Source organism: Elephas maximus, chromosome 13, assembly GCF_024166365.1.
Source record: "Elephas maximus indicus isolate mEleMax1 chromosome 13, mEleMax1 primary haplotype, whole genome shotgun sequence".
NCBI lineage: Eukaryota > Metazoa > Chordata > Mammalia > Proboscidea > Elephantidae > Elephas > Elephas maximus.
In genome coordinates this window covers 59,194,074-59,212,480 of record NC_064831.1, presented here as the reverse complement: position 1 = coordinate 59,212,480, position 18,407 = coordinate 59,194,074, and the positions used below count along the sequence as shown (strand labels likewise).

At 45.4% G+C, this 18,407-nt stretch overlaps 1 protein-coding gene across 2 annotated transcripts in view; it reads right to left on the bottom strand.

Annotated features, from left to right (window-relative positions):
* The window catches only part of NOX5 (NADPH oxidase 5), a 39,109-nt gene extending 24,689 nt beyond the window's left edge, over positions 1-14,420 (bottom strand). Inside the window, exons 1-4 of one of the 2 annotated variants that reach the window (XM_049905811.1) lie at positions 14,371-14,420; positions 5,088-5,211; positions 3,149-3,299; positions 777-1,056 (exon numbers count right to left, since the gene is read on the bottom strand). In XM_049905811.1, the coding sequence (XP_049761768.1) occupies positions 777-1,056; positions 3,149-3,299; positions 5,088-5,211; positions 14,371-14,420 (605 nt within the window). The remainder of the gene's footprint in view (positions 1-776; positions 1,057-3,148; positions 3,300-5,087; positions 5,212-14,370) is intronic. The other variant, XM_049905812.1, reaches the window with a different exon arrangement.
* Between the last annotated feature and the right edge of the window lie 3,987 nt (positions 14,421-18,407).

Genomic DNA, 18,407 nt, shown 5'->3' with positions numbered 1-18,407 from the left:
AAAAAGGGCAATTGAGAAGGATCGAGGAACCTGAGACGTGTTGTGGTAAATAGCCCTCAAGAAAGCTAAAACACGGATAGGATGAACTACAAAACCGACACCATTCAGACCTTGGGCTCAGACAGCCTGAGTCTGTCGTTGCACCTTGTTTTCTCCTTAGCACTTACCAGTTTTCTATGGCTTAAGTTTATCTATTTGTTTATTGGTATAAACTATATGTCGCTCTTCCTGGAGGACGGGGACATCGTTCACAGCCATATGGCTATTATTCAGAAAGTGCCTGGGACATAGCAGCTGCGCAACCAATATTCGATAAATCAGTGGCTGCCTTTGCTAATTGTTTGCGTGATTCTAGGCACGCTGCTTCACCTCCAGGCTTCGGTTTCCTTTTATAAAGTGGGCGTTGCTATAAAATTCACTAATGTGAGTGAAGTGCCCAGCACCTAGTAGGGACTAGATACTGTGAGCTGATTCTGAAGACATATTGCAAAAAATGGAGGTATGACAATGGCTGCCCCGCAGGGCAGACCTTAGTCCCCTAGGAGATGGCGGGCTGAGCCGGGATTGGCTGGGATGGGGCCGGGGCGGGGCTGGGGGTGGGGCCCGGACAGGGGCGGGGCGGGGGCGGGGCAGGGGCGGTGAGGGCCCGGCGGGGGCGGGACCGGGGCGGGGCGGTGAGGAACCGGCCCCGCCCCCTCGCGACAGTCGGCCACCTTGGAGTCTGATCCGGATCCCAGCCCGGAGGCCAGAGGCGAGGGCCGGCGACCGGGCAGTACCTGATGGTCAGGTTCTCCATGACGCCCGGGAAGCCCTGCAGCTCGTCACGGAGCTCGTCGAAGGTGATGGTGCCGCTGCCGTCCTTGTCCGCCGACTCGAAGAGCGCCAGCGTCAGCTGGTCCAGCTTCTCGTCGGGCAGCGAGATGGCGCTCTCGCGCAGGCACGACTGCAGCACTGTGCGCAGCTCGTCCGGGTCGATGGAGCCGCTGCCTGCGCCGGGCGGGATGGGACCGGATGGCGAGGGGCGCCTGCCCAGCACCCCCGTTCTGGACCTGCAGACTCCCCCGCCCTGCACACGCGTTGCGTCGCATCGGGCGGTGTAAGAGGTTTTCCCTGTGCGCCTGCCTCCAGCTTTCTGCCAACCAACTCACCTCTGGGGTACAGACTAGGCAACCAAAGGACAAAACGTCACCCCCTTCCATGGCTGCCTACTGCCCAGCTTACCAAAGATGGACGCCTTCTCAAGAATGGAGAAGCTTTGGCCTTGGTGAATGCCTTCCCCCGGCTCCAAAAAAAGAACCCCAGTGCCGTCGAGTCGATTCCAACTCATAGCGACCCTACAGGACAGGGTAGAACTGCCCCATAGAGGCAGTTTCCAAGGAGCGCCTGGAGGATTCGAACTGCCGACCCTTTGGTTAGCAGCCGTAGCACCTAACCACTACGCTGCCAATTTCCCCAGAATCTCTAAATACTACGCAACCTCCAAGACCATCGGCAGATGGTCTTGCTTCCTTAATCTATAGAGACCTGTGAGCTTTCTGGGGTTAAAAGTGGGGCAGCAGTCCTTCCTCCCAGTCTCTTCTAAAGCTCTTCCTCTCCCCACTTCCTTTCTCCTGTCTTCACTGGCATGTGGATGTATTTTATTGCTCCTCCCAGAGAAAGTGTATGTGAATAGATCGGGCTCGCCTTGCTCTGAAAAAAAGGTGCAGCCCCAGCTCCGGCTGGCACCCCAAACCGCCTGGGTCTGCCCCAAGGAAACTCTGGATGTCTGAGCTGAGAAAAGGTTTGTGTCACCGAGGAAGGAGCCTACAACTGGAGAAGCTGCTGCGGTGGTCCCAGGGCCAGGGAAGATTGTCCAGCCCTGGAAGTCAGAGAGTTCTCTCAAGACAGTGCAGAATGGGCCAAGGCCGTGACTCCCGCAGAAAACTGCCTGTCACAAACAACTTAGACTGCGTTTATTTCCCTTTTGAATCGTCCGGCCTGAATGTACAGCGTAAGCCTTTCTAGGAATTTATGCTAAGAAAATAATAAAATAAGTCATCAAAGATGTGCACACCCGGATGTTCATTGCGGTGTTGTTTACAATGCCAAAAAAAAAAAAAAAAGAAAAACAATGGATTTCTCCAATAACAGGGGTTTGGACAAATACTACTAATAATAGTTGACACACATACAGTCTACGTCCTATGCCAGGCACTGTTCTGAGCACTTTATGTAAGTTAACTAATTTAATTCTCATATCAGCCTTAGAGTAGGTACTATTATTATTTTCATCCCTATCTTAAAGAAATTGAGGCACAGAAAAGTAATTTGCCCAAGGTCATGCAGTGTGAGCACTGAGATTTCAGCCTAGATAGTCTGGCCTCTGTGTGTTTAACTATTAAGCTTATTTACTATTAGGCCACGCAGCTTGGCACATATGATCATATACATACAACAGAATATGATACAGCTGCTAAAAATAATGTTATAAATTGATACAATCTCCTATGAAAAGATACATCATTCAGTGGAAAAAAGGCAGTATGTATAATATAATCCCATTTTGTTTTAAAAAAAGATGTGCATAGGGCGCCTATGTGTGTGTAAAAAGTTAGAAGGTAGTATAGCAAAAGCACAAGCGTAACAAGGATTGTGAGGATGGCGCACGACTGGGCAGTGTTTCATTCCGTTTTAAATATAGGGTCACTATGAGTTGGGACCCACTAGGCGGCACCTAACAACAATATCAAAAGATTATGGGTGGTTTTTGCTTTCTTCTTTCTACCTGTCTGTACTGTCTAAAATGTTCACAGTGAGCGTATCTCGTTATTATAATAAGGAAAAAGCAACACAGCAATTGCCTTTTTCAAGCATAGAAAAGAACAAAAGGAAGTCCTGGCTTATGGTGAGTTGAATAAAGGGCATTTGTGTACTGGGCCAGACTGTCCTTCCCACTCTGTCCCTCTCTCCACCCCATGGGGCAGGGATCAGAAGGAGAGAACCTGGCGGGGTACGGGGGGAGGGAGGGAACCACGGAGGGATGGACAGTCGCCTCACCTGGACAGAGTCCCATGCTGGGCCTTGGAGGGTCTGGGTGGCCCTTCGTGGGGCACACTGGGGTCCCTTTGTCCCCAGCCCACTGAGTCCCGCCCCCAGGAAGAGCCTTTACCATCGACGTCGTACACCTGGAAGAGGAATTTGAGTTTGTCCATGGGGCTGCCATGGGTGAGCAGGGCCAGCGTCTCCTGCAGCTCTTGGAGAGTGATGGTGCCGCTTCCATCAGAGTCAAACAGGGTGAAGAACCGCTCGGCAAAGAAGGACTGTGGCCAGAGAAGGGAGACATGCACATGTGTGGCCACTGGACCTGGGCTCCAAATATGTGGGGGAGGACCAGGTACCTGAACACAGGGTGTGATGGGCCTTATGAGGCCACACCTTGGGGTGGTGCCCATGCCCACTTGCTGAGAGGGAGTTTCGGCTCCCGTGAAAGAAATGTTGAGATCCTTCAGCAAAAATGGACTTGTGTTTGGGCCCTAAGCCCCCTCTGGCCCCCTGGACCAGGTCATTTGCATAGACTCTCTGCCCCCTACATGCCATAGCCCCTGGCAGCCTTGCAGTCCAGACATTTGATGGCCTCTCACCCATCATGGGAAAAGGATCCTCCTGCAGGCCACTCCCAAGCCCTGTCTCATCCCCCTTGGGTTAACCCCAAGGGATAAGTGAAAATGAATCTGGGAAGGACTTGTAGAGTATGTGCCACTGGAATACCTACGTTTTTTCCTTCTCTTTGCCTTAAGGCTACCTACAGCCTACACTTAAGGCTTTTTCTTAAACGCTCGTTCATTCATTCACTCAACAATCAAGTGCTACGGAAATTAACAAGGCTTTTTCTTAAATGCCTGTTCATTTATTCACTCAACAATCATGTACTACGGAAATTAACAAGACAGGCTTGCATCTGTGTCCCAGATATGTCATGCCCTGGCACGCTCCCCTCGAGATGGGGAGGAGCCTGAAGGGCTCTAGAGCCTGACCTAATGTAACTCTGAGGAGTTTACAAGTATGCAGTGGGGACAGACATCAGCCCTGCCTTTTTCCTCTAGTTCTCTTGAGTAATGCCTTCATCACTCTCTTAACAGCCTGAATGGCCTTTATCTTAAGCTGCTTTATAGGCTCCTGTTATGATGGGAATGTATCACTAAGCAGAATGGAACTTTCTTTCTTCCTCCATATTTGCTATGGAAGAAGACATGGCAATTAGAGTTCCAAGCAGTATCCTGGTACCAGCAAGTGAAAGTCCCCTGACCAACTAAACCAGTTGCCATCAAGTTGATTCTGACTCATGGTGACCTCCTGTGTGTCAGAGAAGTGTGCTCCAGAGGGTTTTCAATGGCTGATTTTAGAGAGATCGCCTGGCCTTTCTTTCAAGGCATCTCTGGGTGGACTTGAACTTCCAACCTTTCACTTAGTAGCTGAGCATGTTAACCATTTGCACCACCCAGGGACTCCAAATAAGGGCATTTGAATGACTAGTCCCTCTTAAGGACAAGGTCACTACCTAAGGTAGCCCACAGGACGATTTGGGGAGACGGTGGCATTTGCAGGCTCATTCCTGCCATCTCTCTGCTACGTCCTCCATCATTTGTCAGGTTTGCAGGCTGTTATGGGACTCGACAGCACTGGGGTATTTTATGGGTGGGCGGGGATCTATGACACCGACAGAGTACTGGGAATGACGTGGCAGTGCAATCAAGAGTTTTAACAGGTACAAACTGTTGAAAAGCTATTTCTGGAAGGAGGCTTACTTAAGTCATAGCACCAGCTATGCCCATGAGGCTAGTGGAAATTGTGAGGTCAATAGGATTTCTTAAGAACTGACAAACTATTGATTTGCAACCTCGTGTTGTTTTGAAGACCCCAGGAGGTGCATCCATGAATGGGGGCATGAGGATACCAGTGGCAGAAAAAGAAATATCCGCCCCCCCCCCCCAGCCTGGCTAAAGGTAGAGACCTCAAACCCAGAGGAACCCAGAGGGGCTCCCTTTTCTTTCCTTGCAAACACTATAAAATGTAAATGTAGGGTCCCCGCTTCTGGAGTAGACACTTGCCTCTTTCACATTCAGGGCTGTTTTGAATTCTTGCAGGCTGATCTCCCGGTCTTCTCCTGCCACACTCTCAAACTGCTGTGTCACCCACTGAAGCCACTTGGCATCCTCCTCAGCATTCATGGTGCTGGGGACAAAGGAGCCAGGTTTATGGGCAAGAAGAAGGCATGTGAGGATGTTCCTGGTGGTCCCAGGGCCTCTGCTTTCCTCTAACTCAGCTGCTGCCATGGAATAGGGTCAGAGCCTACCCGTGCTGCTCCTTCTCAGTCTCTAAGGCCTGGCCTCTTCCTTCCATCTAGTGTTGGCCGGCCCAGGCTATGCCTGTTTAGATTCTGAAATGACAGGGCCATTTGATGATAATGATGACAATGACTTTTCCCCCCACATTTATGCTGCTCTTCACTGTTTCCCAAATACTTTCCACCTATGACTTCATTTGATCTCTCTGACAACCTGGTAGGCCATGCCATGTTACCGGTGAAGAAATAGGCTCAGAGCATTTATGTAACTGAGCTAAATTTATTCAGACAGAGCTCAAATCCAAATCCAGTAGTTTTTTCCCCTTATTCCTGTAAACATAAAAGTCAACAGAAAGCAAAATTCTCCACTTTCCACTTTTCTGCCACTTCTGTTTTGACACCAGCTGCCCATGCAGCATTTCTTGCTCTGACCCTAACCACTTGGAGCTAGTTCAGATCTCCCAAGTTAAAAGACACAGTCCTCCAGGACTGCCAGGTAGGTCCAAGACTTTAGACATCAGCTGCAAGCTTGGGAGTCCCCAGGAGTCCCCTTATATCTGACTTCCTGGCCCTCTACCTCGTCAAGAATACTAGTCACAAGCTGAGGGTTTCCCAGCCCCCTCGTTGGCCTGCTGGTTCCCACTCCTCCCTCAAGTTCAATAATTCACTGGAAAGATTTGTAGAACTCACAGAAGTGTTATGAATGATGCTATATTATAAGGATACAAATCAGGATCAACTTAAAGAAGAGGTGAATTGGGTAAAGGGTGGGAGGGTTCCCAGCACTAAGCTTCTATATCCCAGAAAGGGTGTATTACCCTCCCAAGGGCAAATGTCTTTAGTCAACAAGGAAGCTCATGGAACTTCCATGTCCAGAGCCTCTACTGGGGTCTCATTACATAGTCATGGTTGATTGAATGAGGCCACCTGCCCCGAGGTCAGCTGATACTATGAGGTGGTCTTTCTGGCCTGGTCAGCCCCTGTCTGAGACATCTAACTCTCAAATATGGTCTGGAGGTTTATAGATAACAAAGGCACCACGATTATTCAGGAAATTCCAAGGATTTAAATTTTCTTCTCAGGGTCAGGGATAGGAGGAAGCAATGGAATATGTGGCTAATTACCTCCATGAACAACTGTCTCCTTTGCCATGAGACCAGAAGAACTAGATGGTGCAGCTATCATTACTAAATGTTTTGATCAAGGATTCTACAGAAGAATCCTGATCAAAAAAGGGGAATGCAAACTAGAATTTCAAAATTTCATGGAATCCAGACTTTCTGGAGCCACAGAGGCTGGAAGAACCCCCGAAATTATTGCCCTGAGATAATCTTTAAACCTTAAACTAAAAATACCCCCTGAATCCTTCTTTAAACCGAACAATAGTTTAGTTTAATTATTTGAAGAATGTCTGCCTTAAGCATTTTGCTCTTAAAAAAAAAAAAAAAAGAACTATTGTATGGGATCAAATTGACAACAGCAACTAGCAACTCAAAAGGCTAGATAGGAAGCTTAGGTGGGGCTGTGAGTTTGTGTTAATGGAGGAAGAACAATTTGGAAAAGGAAAGTGGGGATGGTTGCACAACTCTAAGAATGTAATCAATGTCACTGAAGTATACATGTAGAAATTGTTGAATTGGTGTATGTTTGACTGTGCGTATTTTCAACAACAATTTAAAAAAGAGAGAAAGTTTGTTTCTCTCAGGAAGCAAGAACAAAGACCTAATTACTTTAGGTAAATTTTATGTAAACCCCACAATTCCCCAAAGTCCCCAAACTCTCTTAAGTACATCTAGTACAAGAAAGACCAAGCCAGGACTCAGACCTAGGACCTTGATTCTCTAGGTTTAAAAAGCTATTCTGTGTCACAATGGTATCAGCTGTCTAAAACCTTCACTGATGAACTGTCTGCACTGTGATCTGAACAGAGGTTAGTGATGAAACTAGGACACCAATTTTTATGGCATCAGGACACAGCAAACAAAAACTGAGGCAGCAAGTGAGGATTTATAGAATCCTATTATTGAAAAAAATTTTTTTTTTATTGCTATAAATGGAAACCCTGGTGGAGTAGTGGTTAAGCATTCGGTTGCTAACCCAAAGGTCAGCAGTTCAAATCCACCAGGTGCTCCTTGGAAACCCTATGGGGCAGTTCTACTCTGTCCTATGGGGTCTATAGGGTAGCTATGAGTCAGAATTGACTCAATGGCAATGCATTTTTTTGGTTTGGGTATTGCTATAAATTTTCCTCTGAGAATAGCTTTTGCTATATCTCATGAGTTTAATATAACCTTAAATGATTTAGCTATTTATAAATAAATATTTAAAATAAATGAGCTCACATATATATCCAAAAGAAGTGAAAGCAGAAATACAAAACTCTATACACCGATGTTCATTGCAGCACTATTTGCAATAGCGAAAAGGTGGAAACAACCTAAATGTCCACCCACAGATGAATAGATAAACTAGACGTGGTACATACATACAACGGAACATTACTCAGCCATAAGAGGAATGAAGTGCTGATGCATGCTACGACATGCTTGAACCTTGAGAACATTATGCTGAGTGAAATAAGTCAGTCACAAAAGGCTAAATATTGTGCGACCCCACTTATATGAAATATCTAGAATAGGCAAAGATATAGAGAGCAAAGTTTATTCGTGGTTACCAGGGACAGGAGGAGAAGTAAAGGGGAGGTCATTCCCTAGGGACACTGAGTTTCCGATAAGTAATGGAAAAATTTGGAAACATAGAGATGACAGTTTCACAACATGATTAATTAATGTCACTAATCATACATGTAAAAAATGGCAAATGTTTTTATATATATTTACTTCAAACCCAAAAACCTGTTGCCGTCGAGTGGATTCCAACTCACAGCGACCCTGTAGAGCACAGTAGAGCTGCCCCATATGATTTCCCAGGAGTGGCTAGCCGATTTGAACTGCCGACATTTTGGTTGGCAGCTGAGCTCTTTACTTACCACAATAAAAATAAACAGATAAACGAAGGAGTCAACTTCCACCTAAGAAACTAGAAAAAGAATAAAATACACACATAAAAAAATAGAAAGATAGGCTATTAAATACAAAATTTGAAATTAAGGGATTCGAAAACTAAAAAAGTCGGGGATTTTACAGGTGTTCGCATGCCGAAACTCATGAAGTTATTCATTTTAAATTTGCACTGTATTGTACATGAAGTATAGCTCAATATAGCTTCAAAAATGAGTTTTACTATGTCAATAAATGCTGACAGAAGCATATGATAAAGTTCAGCTGTTGATCCTAATAAAAATTCTAAGAAAATTACCTAAACATGATATAGATGTTTACAATAAAGAATAATTTTATCTCTTGTTCTATGATGTTTGTAATGCATATTTAGTTTCCTTATTTTATTGATTTAATTCCAACACCCAAATATTAAATACTAGTGATGACCAGTTTCTGGATTGAAAATAGAGCAATTCATTCATTTATATCTATAAATATAATATAAAAATTGATTTCCATATCTACATATATCTAGATCCATCTTTTTTACGTCTACAGCTATCTACCTATCTAGTAACTTGCCTATCTCACTAGCTATAGCCGTTAGAAATGGAAATTTTTAAAACTTCTGTTCACGATTGCTATAAAAAGTTAGGTTATTAAATAAATGCTTTTGGCAAAATGACTGTCTAAATGGGAAAAAATAATTAGACATCTCTGTATTCGACTTTATTTTACATTTCCTGATCTAAGCGTAAAGCTCTAAATGTAAAAATAAACAAACCATAAAAGAAGAAATTATAGGAGATTATTTGTATAATCTTAGGGTAGGGGAGTGTCATGGATTGAGTTGTGTCTCCCAGAAATGTCTGTCAGCTTGGTGAGGTCTTGACTCCCTTTTATGATTGTATGATTGTCTACAATTTTATCTTCTGTTGTGATTTCCCTATATGTTGTAAATCTTATCACTATGATGTAATAAAATGGGCTAGTGGAAGTTATATTGATAAGACCTACAAGATTAGGTAGTGTTTCAAGCCAATCTCTTTTGAGGTATAAAAGATAGAAGTGAGCAGAGAGACATGAGGACCTCATACCACCAGGAAAACTGTGCTGGGAGCAGAGCACGTCCTTTAAACCTGAGGTTCCTGTGCTGAGATGCTCCCAGATCAAGGGAAGACTGATGACAAGCACCTTCCACAGGAGACGATAGGGACAGAAAGCCTTCCCCTGGAGCTGAATTTGGACTTGTAGCCTACTAGACAGTGAGAGAATAAATTTCTCTTTGTTAAAGCCATTCACTTGTGGTATTTCTGTGATAGCAGCACTAGATGACTAAGACAGGGAGCAAATTGAGCATCCCAAAGACATTAAAGTAAAAGACTGAGAGATCTACATAGGTAAACATTAAAAATTTCTGCATGACAGAAGACACCATTAACAAGAGCTGGAGGAAAACTTCAGCACTACCCAAGACAGAAGGAGCCCTGGTGACACAGTGCTTAACATGCTGGGGTGCTAATCGAAAGGTTGGCAGTTCGAACCCACAGAGCTGCTTCACAGGAGGAAGACCTGGCAATATGCTCCCATAAAGATTCCCCGTTGCTGTCGAGTTGATACAACTTAGAAAACCCTTGGGACAGTTTTACTCTCTCACATGGGGTCAAAATCGACTTGACGGCACCCAACGACAACCACACATGACAGATTGTATCTGTTATAAAATAATAACAACTAAAATGGCAGCAACAACAGTCTTTTGGGTACAGTTAAGTTCAAGACTCTATTAGTGTTGAACTATTAGCATGGAAGCCCCACAGTTTAATTACAAAACATAACAAAACGAACAAAAACCAGCAATGGAAAAGTAGCAGAAGAAAGGTCAATTCATAGAAGAGAAATGATATTGGCTGATTGTAGTGGTTATGTGTGATGGTTATGTGTCAGCTTGACTGGACCATGATTCTCAGTGGTTTGGCAGTTATGGAATGATGTAGTTATCCCCCATTTTGTGATGTAATCACCTCCATGATGTGATCTGACATGACCAGTCAATCAGTTGTATGGTGAGTTTTCTCAGGGGTGTGGCCTGCATCCAATATACATGGACATTCAGGCAAAGGTCATTGGCTCTTATTCTCTCTGGGTCCTGCATCCAGCTTGTCTTCATCCGACCTCCAGTTTTTTGGACTCGAGCCAGCCGCCTGCCGTATTGCCTATGAATCTTGGGATTTGTCAGCCTCCACAGTCTGTGAGCCAGCAGCCTGCCGTCTGACCTGCCTGTCTTGGGTTCGTCAGCCCATAAAAAAAAAAAACCCAAAACCACACCCACTGCCGTCGAGTCGATTCCGACGCTATAGGACAGAGTAGAACTGCCCCATAGAGTTTCCAAGGAGTGCCTGGCGGATTTGAACTGACAACCTCTTGATTAGCAGCTGTAGCACTTAACCACTACGCCACCAGGGTTTCCCGTCAGCCCATGCAGGTACAGAATTCAAGAGAAGCCACCAGCCCGATGCCTGACACATGGACTTGGAAATTGTCAGCCTCTACTACTTTTTTTTTTTGCACAAGCCATTTCCTTGAGATAAATCTCTCTCTCTCTTTCTGTGTGTGTGTGTGTGCGTGTATGTGTGTATGTTCGTGTGTGTGTGTGCGTGTGTGTGTGTGTATACATGATGTGCTTCAAACCCTCTTCACTGGTTTTGCTTCTCTAGGGAACTCAGCCTAAGACAGCTGACAAACATTTGAAAAGATGTTCAATTCACTTCTTATATTAAGAGAAATGCAAATTACGGCAATTATAACTTTTTGGAGAGGTAGGGGGAAAGGCATCAGATTGCCAAAAATTTGAAAATTTAATAACATCCGATACATATAGTGCTGGTGAGACCATGAATTGTACAGCTTTTTAGGCAATAGATTCCATGTCTAGGAATCTATCCTACAGAAATAGAAGCATGATTACATAATGGTACCTATTCATCATCCAACCGTGTTTGCTACAGCACCGTTTGAAGCAGCAACAATTTAGACATCCGAACGTCCACCAAGAGGAGAGTAGTTGAGAACATGCACTCTGTGCTACGCAAAGAGCTAGCTCCATACGGACCGACCTGGAAAGAAGTGTGTTATATTCTTGAGTGAATAACGCCAAGTTGCAGAGTAATATTTACGGTATGGGCAGTCTTTGTTTAGAAAAAAAGATTAAAAAGACCATCCTACGTCACTTATTATATGTGTACACACACAAAAATCAAACCCACTGCTGTCAAGTCACTTTTGACTCAGAGTGAACCCAAAGGGTTTCCAAGGCTGTAAATCTTTACAGAAGCAGACTACCACATCCTTCTTATGTGGAGCTGCTGGTGGTTTCAAACCACTGACCTCGAGGTTAGCAGTCTAGTGCCTTAACCACTGCACTACACCACACACACACACACACACATGCATTCTTTAGGGTATGTGTGTTTTCTTACACTTTGGTTTCCTCATTTATTAAAAGGGGTTAGTAACAGTTTGCCTTGCAGGGCTCTTGTGACAGTGCACACAGCCTCTGTCTAGCACATAGTAGCTGCCTAGTATACCTTTCTCACCTTTTTTTCATGACTATTAACTTACTTCGCCTTCCACTCGGGCAAGTCAGATGTCGGTCCCATTTCCCAGAGGAGACACAGAGAGAGGAGACATCTCGCCAGGGAGCCTGCAGGGGCTTGAGGCAGCACCAGGCCTACGTCCCAGGCTCCAGACTCCTCCAGCTCTCTGCAGGGTCCCCACAGCCAGGTCCTTACCCTCCTTGCCTGTAAATGTGTGGTCCTGGTGAGCCACAGGAAATGCAGGCAGGGAGCAGGGGGGTGTTCCAGGCAGCCCTGGTCAGAAGCCAGCCCAAAGCCACAGGGCGTACCTCACCCTGGACAGATGTGAGCAGGAGGTGGGGAGCTGGGCTCCATGTCTGGCTCAGACTGAGTGCAGCTGGAAGTGCAGGGCCTATGGGATCCTCAAGTTCAGCCTCTGACCAATACAGGTCCTTCTCCATACCTCTGAGGCAGTTGCATCAGGCCCTCTGGTTTGCCAGGCACTTTATTCCTCTCCTCTGGGGCGGCCCAGCAAGGGAGGCATTGTGATTATTATCCCCATTGTACTACAACAGAAGCAATACAGTGACTTGCCTAGGTTGCAGAGCTGGCAAAGGTAGGAAACCAAAACCAAACTTGTTGCTGTCAAGTCGGTTCCGACCATAGCAACCCTACAGGACAGAGTAGAACTACTCCTTAGGGTTTCTAAGGCCGTAATCTTTCTAGAAGTAGACTGCTACATCTTTCTCCTTTGGAGCAGGTGGTGGGTTCAAACTGCCAACCTTTCAGTTAGCAGCCACGGGCTTAACCACTGTGCCACAAGAAGTCTTTTGCAAAGGTCGCAGGGAACCTCAAATCTAGACCTTTCATCCCCACTGGGTCTCAACAATGCCAGCTAGGGAGCCTCTTTATAGATAGGGCTGCTCTGGGTTTTCCAGGGATCCTGCAGCAGCCCCAGAGAACCACTGTCCCAGGCTCATTAGCTCAACTCCCTGCAAGCCTGGAGTGTGCGCTCCTGGTGCCCCAGAGCTGAAGTGGCCTCTCCACCACTACTACCCCAGGCTTCTTCTGCACCTGCTCTGAGCCCCAGCCACCCTGCAGCAATGTTGGGGCAGCCCTCCACTGCCTAAAGAACCAGTCTCTTTAAGAGCCAAACCCCAAACCCGATCCTGACTTATAGTGACCCTTTAGGACAGAGTGGAACTGCCCCATAGGGTTTCCAAAAAGCAGCTGGTGGATTAGAACTCCCAACCTTTTGGTTAGCAACCTGAACTCTTAGCCACTGCACCACCAGGACTCCTCTTTATGAGCAGTGATTCCCAAACTGTGGTCTGTGCCTGTGAGACCCAGAGGAGCTTGTTAAAATGCACACGCAGAGTCACTTAGGTGGGACCTGTTTAACCAGCGCCCTGGACATCTGTGCCCTGCGTGGATGGTCCCGGCCCACACTCAGGAGAACACTGCCCAGAAAGTTAAACAACCCCTCTTATTTCACCTCTTGGGACCTCACAGGAAAGCATTCCATGAAACAGAGAAAACTCTGGAAAACCTGCTGCAGGCAAATGGGACCCAGGGAAGGAAGGCAGGAGGGCCTGGGTACCTGGTGCTCACCTCTGGCTGCCCAGAAACCAGATCAGGGTTGCAGGCTGAGAAAGGTAACTCAGGAAGGGGGGTGGTGAAGGGACTGGGACAGCCAGTGGGAAGCAGGGGGTGAGGGCACGGGGAGAAAAAGGTAGTGGCAGAGGTTCCAGAAAAGGAGCTGGGAGTCTTCAGGAACCAGGGCTGGAGAGGAGGAGTGCACTTCTCCAGAGGTCAGGATTTACCCAGGACGCCCAGGGTTGTAGGCCCTGCCTTGCTTTGTCCCCACGGAATACCCATCCCACCAGACTTAGTTTCCTCATGTGTAAAATTGTGCCAGGCATGCCTTCAAACACAGGGCTGTGGTGAGCACCGAGTGGGACCCTGTTTGGAAACGTGCAGCGGAAAGCCCTATACAAATGCTAGGGATTCCTATTAAAAAAAAAAAGAAATTGCCATGGAGTTGATTCCAACTCATAGCGACCCTATTGGACAGAGTAGAATTTCCCCATAGGATTTCCAAGGCTGTAAATCTTTACCAAAGCAGACTGCCACATCTTTCTCCCAAGGAGAAGCTCGTGGGTCCAAACCACCAACCTTTGGGTTAGCAGCCCAGAGCTTAACCATTGCACCATCAGGGCTCCCATAGGAACACCTATATTAGACTTGGTCAATTCCTTATTTTACAGATGAGCAAACTGAGGCCGGGAGAAGGCTAGTGACTTGACCAAGACTACACAGCTTACTGGTAGCAAGGCAGAAGCAGACAGCACAGGTCGCCAAACTTCTGCCCAAAGCCAAGGCAGTCACCCTTTGTAGAGCCCCCAAAGGCAAAGAATCCCGTGCCTTTCCCTGTCCCTGGCATGGAAAGCCAGCTAAGTGAGCTGCTCACCCTCTGCAGCCCTCAGGCTCTGGCTGGGCTGGATCCCCTGGTGGGCTCATCCTTCATCCTGTTTTCCAGATCACTCGTCCCAGAAAGGCTGTCTTCTGGACAGCAGTCTGGGTCTAGAAGCCTGCAGTCACCTCTTCCAACTCCTCCTCTTCCCGACTCTTCTAAAGTTCTGCTCCCACCCGCAGCCCATGACCCACGGGCTGGCTGGTGGTCAGCTTGGCTAATTCCACAGTCCAGAGAAATTCCAACAAGAAAGCCTGGAGCAAGACTTTCACTGGGAAAGATGCTGGCTGTCTGCCACCTGGCCCGGTATTTTCTACTTTCCCTTCCTCCATGCAGCACAGAGGGCTAGGAATCCCACGCGATAAAAACAACAAGGCAGGTCCTGTTCTGGGCCTGATGAACCACTTGGACTGTGAGACTTCATAGATAACAATAATATCAATTATCAACAGTAACGTTTAAACAGTTACTGAGTCAGTCTCTGTGCTGAGAACTGCATACATATTACTCAACACAGCCCTGCTGGGTGTAAGTTATTCTCATCATTCTACAGGTGAGGCGAGTGATGACCAGAAAGGTGAAGCAACATGTCCAGGTGGCTGATCAGGAATTCAACCCATGTTGGACTGACCCTAGAGACTGCATTTCACTATCCATGGAGGTAAAGAGTCCCAACATAAAGAAAAAGCAAACCCGTTGCCATTGAGTTAATTCTAACTATAGAGACACTATAGGACAGAGTAGAACTTCCCCAAAAGGTTTTCTAGGCTGTAATCTTTACCACCACCATTCGTCTGTCAGTTTGTCATACTGTGGTGGCTTGTGTGTTGCTGTGATGCTGGAAGCTATACCATCAGTATTTCAAATACCAGCAGGGTCGCCCATGGTGGATAGATTTCAGTGCAGTTTCTAGGCTAAGACAGACTAGGAAGAAGGACATGGCAATCTACTTCTAAAAAAATTGGCCAGTGAAAACCTTATGAATAGAAGTGGAATACTGTCTGATACAGTGCTAGAAGATGAAGGCACTCAAAATATGATTGGAAAAGAGCTGCCTCCTCAAAGTAAAGTCAACTTCAATGATGTGAATGGATTAAAGGTTTCAGAACCTGCATTTGCTGACGTGCCACGTCTCAAAATGAGAAGAAACAGCTGCAAACCTCCATTAATAATCGGAACATAACCAAAAACCAAACCAAACCCAGTGCTGTCGAATTGATTCTGACTCATAGTGATCCTAGAATGCACAAAATATGAATCGAGGAAAAGTAGAAGTTGTCAAAAATGAAATGGAATGCATAAACACCGATATCCTAGGCATTAATAAGCTGAAATGGCCTGGCATTGGCCATTTTGAATCAGACAATCATATGGTCTGTTATGCCGGGAATGACAAATTGAAGAGGAACGGTGTCACGTTCATTGTCAGAAAGAACATTTCAAGATCTATCCTGAAGTACAATGCTGTCAGTGATAGGTTAATACCCATACGCCTACCAAGAAGCCCAGTAAATATGGCTATTATTCAAATTTTCAAACCAACCACTAATGCCAAAGATGAAAAACTGAAGATTTTTCTAACTTCTGCAGTCTCGAATTTATCAAACATGCAATCAAGATGCATTGATAATTACTGGTATTGGAATGCAAAAGTTGGAATCAAGAACAATCAGAAGTTGGAAAATACAGCCTTGGTGATAGAAACAACAAGGGACAGCACATGAAAGAATTTTGCAATACCAACGACTTTTTCATTACAAATTTCTTTTTTCAACAACATAAACAGTGATGTCACCCTGAAGACTAAGGTGCGCCTGACCCAAGCCATGGTATTTTCAATCGCATCATATGCATGTGAAAGCTGGGCAATGAATAAGGAAGACCGAAGAAGAGTTGATGCCTTTGAGTCGTGGTGTTGGCGAAGAATATTGACTATACCATGGACTGCCAAAAGAACGAACAAATCTATCTTGGAAGAAGTACAGCCAGAATGCTCCTTAGAGGCAAGGATGGGGAGACTGCGTCTTACATACTTTGGACATGTTGTTAGGAGGGATCAGTCCCTGGAGAAGGACATTATGCATGGCAGAGTACAGGATCAGCGGAAAAAAGGAAGACCCTCAAGGAGGTAGATTGACACAGTGGCTGCCACAATGAGCTCAAGCATAACAACGACTGTAAGGATGGTGCAGGACCGGGCAGTGCTTTGTTCTGTTGTGCATAGGGTCGCTATGAGTCGGAACTGACTCGACAGCACCTAACAACAACAACAAACAGTGACTATACACATGGACCTCACCTGATGGAATACACAGGAATAAATTGATCACATCTGTGGAAGGAGACGATGGAACAGCTCAAGCTCATCAGTCAGAACAAGGCCAGGAGCCGACTTTGGAACAGACCATCAATTTCTCATATGCAAATTCAAGTCAAAGCTGAAGAAAATTAAAACAAGTTCACGAGAGCCAAAGTACAACCTTGAGTATATCCCACCTGGAAATTAGAGACCATCTCAAGAAAAGAATTGATGCATTGAATATTAATGACTGAAGATCAGACGAGTTGTGGGGTGACATGAAGGACATCATACATGAAGAAAGCAAAGGGTCATTAAAAAGACGGGAAACAAAGAAAAGATCAGAATAGATGTCAGAAGAGACTCTGAAATTTGCTCTTGAATGCAGAGTAGCTAAAGCAAATGGAAGAAATGATGACATGAAAGAGCTGAACAGAAGAGTTCAAAGGGTGGCTAGAGGAGACAAAGAAAAATATTATAATGAAACGGGCAAGGACCTGGAGTTAGAAAACCGAAGGGAAGAACACCCAGCATTTTTCAAGCTGAAAGAACTGCTGAGAAAATCCAAGCCTCAGCTTGCAATATTGAAGGATTCTATCTGCAAAGTTTTGAACAACACAGGAAGCATCAAAAGAAGATGAAAGGAATATACAGAGTCACTGTACCAAAAAGAACTGGTCAACGTTCAGCCATTTCAGGAAGTAGCATATGATCAAGAACCGATGGTATTGAAGGAAGAAGTCCAAGCTGCACTGAAGGCATTGGCAAAAAACCGAGCTCCAGGAATTGATGGAATACCAATAGAAGTGTTTAAATAAACGAATGCAGTGCTGAAGGTGTGCACTCCTCTGTGCCAAGAAATCTGGAAGATGGCTACCTGGCCAACCAACTGGAAGAGGTCCATATTTGTGCCCATTCTAGAAAAAGGTGATTCAACAGAATGCAGAAATTATCAAACAATATCGTTAATATCACATGCAAGCGAAATTTTGCCAAAGATAATTTAAAAGCAGTTGCAGCAGTACATTGACAGGGAACTGCCAGAAGTTCAAGCCAGATTCAGAAAAGGATGTGGAATGAGGAATGTCATTGCTGACGTCAGATGGACCCTGGCTGAAGCAGAGAATACCAGAAAGATGTTTACTTGTGTTTTATTTGCTATGCAAAGGCATTCGACTGTGTGGATCATAACAAATTACAGATAAGATTGCAAAGAATAGGAATTCCAGAACACTTAACAGTGCTTATGTGGAACCTGTACATAGACCAAGAGTCAGGCAGTCGTTTGAATAGAACAAGGGGATACTGCGTGCTTTAAAGTCAGAAAAGATGTGTGTCAGGGTTGTATCCTTTCACCATACTTATTCAATCTGTATGCTGAGCAAATAATCAGAGCAGTTGGACTATATGAAAACAGAGGCATCAGGATTGGAAGAAGCCTCATTAACAACCTGCGTTATGCAGATGACACAACCTTGCCTGTTGAAAGTGAAGAGGACTTGAAGCACTTATTGATGAAGATCAAAGACTACAGCCTTCAGTATGGGTTACATCTCAACATAAAGAAAACAAAAATCCTCACAACTGGACCAATAAGCAACGTTATGATAAACAGAGAAAATATTGAAATTGTCAAAGATTTCCTTTTACTAGGATCCACAATCAACACCCATGGAAGCTGCAGTCAAGACATCAAACGATGTATTGCATCAGGCAAATAGGCTGCAAAAGACTT